The 10447-nt window shown below is 30.7% G+C and overlaps 1 protein-coding gene and 1 long non-coding RNA gene across 3 annotated transcripts in view; one reads left to right on the top strand and one right to left on the bottom strand.

The window, feature by feature from the left end:
- The first annotated feature begins 1356 nt into the window (after positions 1-1356).
- LOC124420382 overlaps positions 1357-10447 on the top strand; it is a 33911-nt gene continuing 24820 nt past the window's right edge. The window contains exon 1 of one of the 2 annotated variants that reach the window (XR_006941160.1): positions 1357-1677. This is a non-coding gene — a long non-coding RNA (uncharacterized LOC124420382). Of the gene's footprint in view, positions 1693-10447 lie in introns of both variants that reach the window. The other variant, XR_006941161.1, reaches the window with a different exon arrangement.
- Positions 7438-10075, bottom strand: LOC111687400. Its single transcript, XM_023449837.2, has 2 exons — positions 9309-10075; positions 7438-8494 (listed from the first exon to the last, which is right to left on the bottom strand). Exons 1-2 carry the CDS (start codon positions 9469-9471, stop codon positions 7569-7571), a joined length of 1089 nt encoding a protein of 362 aa, XP_023305605.2. The 5' UTR covers positions 9472-10075; the 3' UTR covers positions 7438-7568.

Raw genomic sequence — 10447 nt, 5'->3', positions numbered from 1 at the left:
CTATAGTCTAGTCTATAGTCTAGTCTATAGTCTATTCTATAGTCTAGTCTATAGTCTAGTCTATAGTCTAGTCTATAGTCTAGTCTATAGTCTAGTCTATAGTCTAGAATTTAGTCTAGAATTTAGTCTAATCTGTAATATAGTTCATAGTCTAGTCCTAGTGTAGTCTTTGGTGTATTCTATGTTATAGTATATAGGCTAGACTAGTCTAGTCTTAGTGTATTCTAAAGTCTAGTGTATTGTTAAGTCTATGGTTTAGTCTGTTGTATAATCTTAAATGTAAACTTTCCATTCCTGGTGCAAAATACACTACATCAACAGACATTGCAGACGAAAGCGAAATATATATAAATACTTTGAAACAAACTTGAAAATAAACATACAAACACACACACATTTTAGCAAACGAGACAGGGTTCTTTAGGCAAAACAAAAACCGACAACAACAGACAACTTAACATACACCGAATGAAACTAAGAAAAAATTGAGAGTGGGGATAATACAAACAGACGTTATGTATGTAAATTTGCAAAATAACAAAAATAATGCAACAAAAACAACAACAACAACAAAACATTGGGGGTATATAAAAGAACAAAATGAAATGAAGAAAAGTCAATGTATTTTATAAAATAATAGTATAGTATAGCAGCAGCAACAAAATAAAGGGAAAAAGTAGAAGCAGCAACAGAAACGATAACAACAATAAAAGTAACAAAAAATATTGACAATACGACAGCAGCTAAAGAGTGAAAACAAACACACAAATGCCTGATTGCATGCATATGTATGTACTTATGTACATAAACTTGCAATGATGAAACAGTTTGTCAAATAGACAAAGTGTCGATATGACACACAATACTACTTACAGAACATTGTAGAAGAGGGATTTAAACAAAAAACGTATAATGTATATTTTCAAATGCAGTGTTACACAAACTGTGTTTTCATAAAGTGGGCATTTTTTCCAAGGAAAATGAATTTTAGAAATTTATTTCCAAATAAAATTATTCGGATAAAATTTTTCCCCAATAACACATAACCGAATAATTTGTTTATTCGTATACAAATTTCGATTAACTTTTTGTTAATATTTAGAAAAGTGTCTTCATTAAATTTAAGCAAAGACACTTACCAATCATACTCATTAATAAGCAATAGATTAGTGTCTTAACTAAGCTAAAACAAAATATTCCTATATAAGCAACAACAACAAAGCATTTATGTAAATAAAGAGTACCTATTTTAAAAAGAGCACAACACAATATGTCGTAAATGGTGTTGTTGTTGTTATTTTATTTGTTTACATTTCTCCTTCGTTTTGTTTTTTTAGTTAGTCAACAGCAGTCGGTGCATTAAAAACGTGTGAAAATAGTAAAAATTAAAATTAAGTTTTAGGTGGTAAAAAATTAACAATATTAAAAAAATTTGGTGTTAAATAATTAAGAAAATCATAAAGAATAACTTGCAAATGTTTTTAAGTCGGTGGCAAAGTTATTTTGTACAAAAAGTTTCGGTGAAAGATTTAGTAAATGTGATGTGAGGGAAGCTGCTATGAAATAAGTTGCGCAGAGTACGGAGTTGCGCAAGTGAACGCCGTTATGCGCCGTCGTAATGCTTTTTATACGAAACGACGTTAAAGAAGTGTTAAGTGGATATAAAGGAAATTAAAGGTAAAAGAATTAAAGGTAAAAGTAGTGACAATTGTAAAATTTGTTAAATAAATAAAGAATTTGTTATTTTTTTAAATAAATAATATTATAGTTCTGCCAGTTCTGTTCAAGTTCTTTTCTACTTCTAGTTCTGTTTTAGTTCTTTTCTACTTCTAGTTATGTTCTAGTTCTGTCTAAGTTCTGTTCTAGTTTTATTATGGTTATGTTCTAGTTCTGTTTCAGTTCTACTCTAGTTCTGTTTTAGTTCTGTTCTAGTTCTATTCTGGTTCTGTTCTAGTTCTATTCTAGTTCTGTTCTAGTTCTGTTATGTTTTAGTTCAGTTCTAGTTTGTTTTAGTTCCGTTCTAGTTCAGTTCTAGTTCTGTTCTAGTTCTGTTCTAGTTCTGTTCTAGTTCTGTTCTAGTTCTATTCTAGTTCTGTTCTAGCTCTTGTCTAGTTCTAATCTAATTCTATTTTAGTTCTGTTCTAGTTATGTCCTAATTTTGTTCTATAACTTATTCTTTTGGGACTCACTGCTTTTGTGCTACCAATTTTACTTGTTTATCTTTAAATCATTGTATGCCTAGGTTTGGCCACAGATTCTTCTATTCCACAAACGGGAGAAAAAAGGCAAGTTTGAACATGCAATTTTGTGTTTTTCTGCTAATTTTGTTTTTTTTTATTCATGTTCCCTGTTTTTCCTGCTTTCCTTTAAATAAATATTCTTAATGGGTTGGTGTTGCTGGATATTTGTTTAGTATGGATTTCTCTTATAGATTTTTTCCTCCATACATGACTTGTATTGCTGTGCTGTTGTTTTTTTTTTAGTTTGAAATTTCAAGTTTAGGGTATGAGGTCAGTGTCGCAGTTTCAAGTTTTTCTTACAGCAACTGCTGCACAAAGCAGCAGAAAAACATTAAAAATAAAACATAGAATTTGCACATATCTTTGCTTTCGTAAAAGGGGTTGTTTTGTATTGTTTAAAATAATTGTAAATGTGTTTTTTTTTCCAAATACATTTTTGTGCTTTTTTTTGGTAATATAACCTATTTATTTGTAGTAGGGGTAGGGTGCCACTACAAATATAGAAAGTTTTTATTCTGTTTAATCAGACTGAGTTGTCTGAGAAGTAAGGCAGGAAGACTTGTGTTGGTAATAATGGTATGATTTTAAACCATTTGCTAAAAATGTGTTTTAATCTGGTTAAAGGGACTTACCGAAACTTTTTTGTAAAACACCCCTTGTCTTTATAATTTGCAAGTTTTTTTAATACTTTTGTCGTACTTTTTTTGCAGTTAGTTAGACACGGTTGTTATGTTAAAGTAGTTTAGTTTATTATGTTGCTATTATAATCTAAAATATAATTTATATAAATTAACTAATTGTTAGTAACTAAGTGATATTTTAAGAGGGGAAAAATTACTTTACCAGGAATTCTATTGAAATTGTATGAAAATAGGTATATTGCTTTTCGAGCTTTTGTAATGAAAATTTTGAATGATCCAAGATCAGTTCTAGGTCAGTTCTTGTTTAGTTTTAGTTCAGTTCTAGTTCATTTCTAGTTCAGTTCTAGTTCAGTTCTTGTTCAGTTCTAGTTCAGTTCTAGTTCAGTTCTATTTCAGTTCTAGTTCAGTTCTAGTTCAGTTCTAGTTCAGTTCTAGTTCAGTTCTAGTTCAGTTCTAGTTCAGTTCTAGTTCAGTTCTAGTTCAGTTCTAGTTCAGTTCTAGTTCAGTTCTAGTTCAGTTCTAGTTCAGTTCTAGTTCAGTTCTAGTTCAGTTCTAGTTCAGTTCTAGTTCAGTTCTAGTTCAGTTCTAGTTCAGTTCTAGTTCAGTTCTAGTTCAGTTCTAGTTCAGTTCTAGTTCAGTTCTAGTTTAGTTCAGCTCTATTTCAGTTTTAGTTCAGTTCTACTTTAGTTCTAGTTCAGTTCTAGTACAATTCTAGTTTAGTTCTAGTTCAGTTCTATTTCAGTTCTAGTTCAGTTCTAGTACAGATCTAGTTAAGTTTTATTTCAGTTCTTTATCGGACTAAATTTTTCTACAAATTGCTTATAAAAATGTTTATTTATTAAACCCTGACACGCTTTTGTCTCTAGTTCTTAACATTCTATATTTATTAATTTAAATATTTATCCTGTTCAATGTCTTTCGCTGTTTATAGACGTACACTTAACCTTAAAGAAAAAAAAACTGAAAGACCTCTAAATCTTTAAGCCAGAAGGGAGACATGAAGGTCCTTTGACATTAAATTTAGTTCAACAAGGTTTAATTTATTTTTATTATTTTAATAAAAAATACAAAACCAAAAGCTAAAATACTAAAATAGCCGGCCGGATTTTCGAACAAAATTTTGCTAACATTAAAAGAGAGCGGGAGAACGTCTATAGTATATTCAGTTTACTCTCTTACCATTCGTAAAAATAGCCTTTAAAGTCATTTACCTTGTCACATGCGCATGCTTAAGTGTCCTTGCCCTTGTATTGAGTATGTGTATGTATTGCAAGGATTTGCATCATGTCTGCTGTAGAATGTTGAATTTAGGCGACAGTCGGTTATCCTTGGCTTCTTATGTTCTACCTTGTACTGTGCTACATCATGCACGTGTGTCCACACATTTTCATTGTCGTCTGATGCAATGTTAATTTTTGTCTTTGAAAGTGTTTCATTTAAAAATGTTTTCCCTCGTTTTGCTAGATTTTTTTTTCGGTTTTATTTTATGTACAAATTTTTAATGTTTTTGTTTAAAGGCCGGTCTTTGTGAAAGGACATGGCTGGTGAATGATTATAGGGTTGCTGCTGAAGATGATGATTGCTTCATGGCAGAAGGTTATTTTGGTTAATGGATTTTTTGTGCGTTTATAAAGGATCCGCTAAATGCGTGAAGTAGATTTTGGAGGTCTGTAAAGTGATTTTGAAAAAAAAATTGAAGGTGTTTAATGATATGAAGGTTTCTAAATAACAATGTGAAATTCAAGGCTACGAATTGTTTAAGGGCTTTTACATACAGTTATGATAGTCTTTCGGAGTTAAAGTATTTTTACAGAAAATTTTATAACTGTTCTAGTTCCTTTCTAGTTCCGCTTTAGTTCTATTCTAGTTCTGCTATAGTTCTCTTCTAATTCTGTTCTAGTTTTTTTCTAGTTCTGTTCTAGTTCTGTTCTAGTTCTGTTCTAGTTCTGTTCTAGTTCTGTCCTAGTTCTGTTCTAGATCTGTTCTAGTTCTGTTCTAGATCTGTTCTAGCTCTGTTCTAGTTCTCTTCTAGTTCTGTTCTAGTTCTAGTTCTGTTCTAGTTTTGTTCTAGTTCTGTTCTAGTTCTGTTTTAGTTCTGTTCTAGTTCTGTTCTAGTTATTTTCTAGTTCTGTTTTAGTTCTGTTCTAGTTATGTTCTAGTTCTGTTCTAGTACTGTTCTAGTTCTGTTTTAGTTATGTTCTAGTTCTGTTCTAGTTTTGTTCTAGTTCTGTTCTAGTTCTCTTCTAGTTCTGTTCTAGTTCTGTTCTAGTTCTGTTCTAGTTCTGTTCTAGTTCTGTTCTAATTCTGTTCTAGTTCCGTTCTAATTCTGTTCTAGTTCTGTTCTAATTCTGTTTCAGTTTTATTTCAATTATGTTCTAGTACAGTTCAACTTCCGCTTTAGTTTTGTTCTATTTTATCAACAGTTAAGTTCTTCTTATATGTTATATTTATTGACATTTTTGTGACTAATGCTCTTTCACCTTATAGGCACCTTTCATTGCGAAGTCACTCACCCTCCTCTCTGAGGAGCCTTTAATATAAATGAATCATCTAAAAATAATTTATAGGTTCTAATAATAATTTTAAAATTACAAACATACACACACATACACTGTATTAATCCTTGTCCCTTTCCCAGTAATTTTTGGCATGTTTTTATGAGTCATAAATTTAAAAACATAACAACACAATTTGTATCCTTAGAAATCCTTTGTGTTGACTTCTTACATTAAATACAGGAACAAAATGAACGCCCAACGTTCATAAAACGCCTTAAATGAACACCAAGAAACCAGTAGCAATTGGTTTTCTGTGTGCAATAAAAAGGTCAAAATTCCCTAAAAAATATTTATGAACAAACAGAGCATGTGGAAATATGTTTATGGGTGCTTTAACCTGTTTTAACACCCGACAAATTATTGACATGCACAGCTATTTAAAAGGATTTTTTTGTTGCGGACATTATGACGATGTCAGGATATATTCAATGGCAACAATAAAAACATTTTTATTAACTTGTTCACACACAAACACACTCCCTCCTGGGTACTTTGGCCTTTGTTAGGTGTCTATGAAAATATTTTGTTGGTCCTTTAAACAATGACCCATTTTTGACATTTTAGCAGGACAACAACAAAGTGACTGTATTAGTCAGTTTCTATGTAAGTTCTTTAGTTATTCCTTAAGAATATTAACCTCCTTTTTTAACGTTCATTGTCCTTTTTTCGGGAAAAACACCAAAAACCTTTACGTTCTGTTTTCGTTCTTTCTTATTAAAGTTCATTAACATTCTTTATGACTTTTTTGATGAGAAATATTTTTGCATTTTCATTTAGTGTGTGTTCTTTATCGTCCTAAAGGATGTTCGTAAAATTTGCTCAGGGTCTGCTTTGTTTATTTTTTGTATTCCTTGTTTGTTCTCCTAAATTGCTGGTGGAAACGACATGAATAATATTTAAAACGCACTAAAGGGATTTCTGGTCATTATTTGATTTGGGTTGTAGTAGTTGGTTCTATCTTTAACATTTGTGTGAATTGAATTTTAATTAGTTTAAATAAGAGCTCTGGGAAAATCAATGATGAATAACAAATTGCACAAGGTTTAAAGGTGTTTTGGGGGCAAAATGTAAATGTTAAAACAAATTAAAATGATTAGAATTTATTAAGAATTCAATAAAAATACCTAATTTAATAAAAAGGAATTCAAATTATAATTTACAATAAAATCAAATTGAAGAAAAATTTAAAAGAAAAAATTTTCTCAGAAAAAAATTTAAAAAGATAAAATTTTCCGGGAATAATCTTAAAGCTGAAAAAAATTTTATACAAAAAGTTTATCCAATTTGAGATTTCCATACAAAAATTTTTAAAAGAAATACAAAAACTTTAAATTGCTTAAACTTTTCTGTTAAAAAACGTTATCCAGATAAGCTTTTCTGTTGCAAAACATTATCCGGATAAACTTTTCTAGAAGACAACTCTTTGTGGATAAACTTTTGTATAAGAAAATTCTGTCCGGATAAACTTTTCTATAGAAAAACTCATTTCGCTTTTCTATAGAAATACTTTATCTTTATATAGAAAAACATTATATGTATGAACTTTTCTATTGAAACTTTTCTACAATTTCCCTAAAACAAACTTTATCCGTATACTTTTTTATAGAAAAACTTTATTTAGATAATCTTTTCTAAAGAAAAACTTTATCCGTATAAATTTTTCTAAACAAAACTTTATCTGGATAATTTCTATAAGAAAACTCTAACCGAATTTAATTTTCTATAAGAAAAGAAAAACTTTATTCGGATAAACTTTCCGTAAGAAAACTCTATCCCTATAAGAATTTCAATAGAAAAACTTTATTCGGATAAACATTCCGTAGAAAAACTCTATTCGGATAAACATTTATATAAATTGTATGCGGATAAACTTTTCTATTAAAGTTATACACCTCTTTAAAGCCAGAACCCACCGCGACTAAAGGTTTGAAACCAATAAACTTAGAAGGCCCTGACAACACAGTGTACGTAAGCCCTCGCATCGCGACAAGATTGTTACCCAGGCGAAGGGTAACAATCTAGAAAATTTTAACAAATTTAGATTTGAATTAATTTTATTAAAACATTTGTTATAACTTTTCTTTACAACTTAAGTATTTTTTGATCACAAAATAACTGCAATAGGCTCTTTACTCCTTACATATTTCCTCCAAATCCTTAGCTATTAAACTCATAATACCAATCCTTAAAGGAAATTTACGATTACGGGGAATTTGTCTTAGCGATGGCAAGAGACTCATGACAAAATAATAATCATCATCTTTAGCATTAAGATCGGTTTCCGTTTTTATTTGAGAACGTGATGTGCTGGCCATCGCTGTATCCGAAATTTCTTCTACAGACAAACGAGATCTTTTGTGGCAAGATGTCGAAACACTAGGTTCTTGGAATTCTCTAGTATTTGAGCTTTCATTGGACTTTTCAGGTGTTGAATCTTGAATTTCTATAGCTGGAGGATTATTGTCTAATTCAAGATCTAAATCTGGTTCCTGTTTGGCTACTGTTTCATAGTTTAAGCTGGTTTCATTATTCGGTTGCTGGCAATCTTTGGAGGAGTCACAATTTGTATGATAATTTAGGGGTTCCATGGTGGCTGGTGCTGGTGGAGCGTTAAGTGTTGTATAGATGGCCACTGGTGTGGGATTATATATTTGTGACATTTCTTCTGGTTGTGGCACCGACACCTGCCATTGCTTACTTAGCATTATAGGTTGAAAGGGTAAGACATTTGTAGGGCTGCTGGTGTTATTTGAAATAGTAGAATTAGTTGGTGTGGTTATGGTTTGTGTGGTAGTTGGAGCTACAAGAGTAGTGCTGATGGGACTGCATTGTGTTTGTACACCATGATTTTGATTATCTGTAACATCTAGCTCTGAATCGGAATCGGTAAATTCATTTTCTTTAAATTCATGTTCTTTACAGGATACCATATCGCGAATAAAATCCATATCGGTGAAAAAACGCCATTTCGATTTAAAGCCGTAACGTACTTCACGTTTTAAATCGCGTCGATATTGATCACGTAGATTTTCCCAAGTGCGACGTAGTCTATCAACTAAACGAGGAAAATTAAAGAAGATTAATGTTATTTAAATTAAAAAAAAGTTTAACTTTAAAAATCTGGCCACCTTGTTTTCATACAACTCTGTAGGGTTGAATAATCGAACAATCGACATTTGGTCGAAAAAAGTCGATTATCGTCTAAGAAAAAATTCGACTTTGTAAACAAAAGTCGGAAAAGTTGGAAAAAGTCGAAAAGTCGTAATAAATCAAAAAGTCGGAAAATGTCGAAAATTGTCGGAATGTCGGAAGAAGTCGTAAAATGTCGGAAAAAGTCGAAAATAGTCAAAAAAGTCGTAGTCGGAAAAAATAAAAAAAAAACGAATAAGTCGGAAAAAGTCGAAAAATGTCGAAAAAAGTCAAAAAATGTCGGAAAAAGTCGATAATAGTCAAAAAATGTCGAAAATAGTTGAAAAATCGTAAAAAGTAGGAAAAAGTCAAAAATAGTAGAAAAGTCGAAAATAGTCGGATAAAGTCGAAAATTCAAAAAACGTCGAAAAATGTCGAATAGTAGAAAAAATCTAAAATAGTCGAAAAGTCGTTTTTTCGTTTCAACTATAGAACCCTAAAATTCTGTTACTTTTTCTATCTTCAATATGTTGCTTGTTCTTTATTTTCTATTGCATTCCGTTTAATTTACTTGTTATTTGCATAACTTCAGTAAATTATTAAATTTTTAAATAAATTTAAATTTAACGCTTTTTTTCGACTTCTTACAATCTGGCCACCTAAAACTTTTCACAGCAACTCTGTGTATTCTTATTTTATTGCTCTTTGCTTATTTACTTTTTCTTTCTTTTTCCTCTTACCCGATATGTCCAGCTGTTCGGAAATTTGATGCCATGCCATGATTTTCTGTGGTCGATTGCGATTATAATTTTCTTGGGTTTTATTCCATAATATGGGATGCTGTTTCACCAGCATTATCAATTTTCGACGATACGTATTACGTTCCAAAGTAAAATTATTCATTTTCTATATTTTTTGATTTCTTTTTCTCAATTTTTACACAAATTCTTAAGAAAATACATTTATTGAAAATTCTTTTTAGTTATGCGTCACTTTTTCGTTACGAGGCCGTTGGTTCTTTTATACACACTACACAAAATAATAACAAACGATGTCTGGCCGACTAACTGTTAATGTATGAGCATACGCATAGAGTAAATGAGCCAACAAATGAGAAGAAATTTTAAAATTATTTGTATCAACTACAGTTGTCTCTTTCTTTCTTGTTACAAAACCGATAAAATCTATTTGCTTTTGTTTTCTACTGTCTGCTTTACGCTCTCTGTTTACAAAATAATTTGTATGTTTATATTCTCTGGCTATTTATGTGTGTATCTCTATGTTTTCGTTTTTGTCGTTATGTGGTTTTGTTGTAGGTTTTTTCGTTTGCTATTGTATGCATACAATAGCAACTGTACATACAAACATACAATGCCTGCTCTGTCGGTTGTTGTTTATTTTTGTATTTTTTGTCGTTGAATACAATGTTCGTGTGTTTGCTTTTTATTTTTATACTTTATTCTTCTTATCTCTAAATTTGGTTTGTATGCATACTGCTGCTGTTATATTGTTGCCTGGCAATGAGTCAGTCTGTCAGATGTGTTTCTGTATCAAATGACTGTGTTTCGCTGTTTCTGTGGCTGGCTACCTGGTATGTTAGTGTTCAGACAAACAATTTTTATATTATTGTTGCTGTCTATTCATTAAATTTGCTTTTGTCTGATAACTTTACTGCTCAATATAAGAGTTGTCGGTATGTTTATGAAAGAAAACGTTAAATTTAAAAAATAAATTGAGTTAATTGGATAGATAGATAGATAGATAGATAGATAGATAGATAGATAGATAGATAGATAGATAGATAGATAGATAGATAGATAGATAGATAGATAGATAGATAGATAGATAGATAGATAGATAGATAGATAGATAGATAGAT

The sequence above is a fragment of the Lucilia cuprina genome, chromosome 5 (genome assembly GCF_022045245.1).
Source record: "Lucilia cuprina isolate Lc7/37 chromosome 5, ASM2204524v1, whole genome shotgun sequence".
Lineage (NCBI taxonomy): Eukaryota > Metazoa > Arthropoda > Insecta > Diptera > Calliphoridae > Lucilia > Lucilia cuprina.
This window is presented reverse-complemented; position numbering and strand designations above follow the sequence as displayed.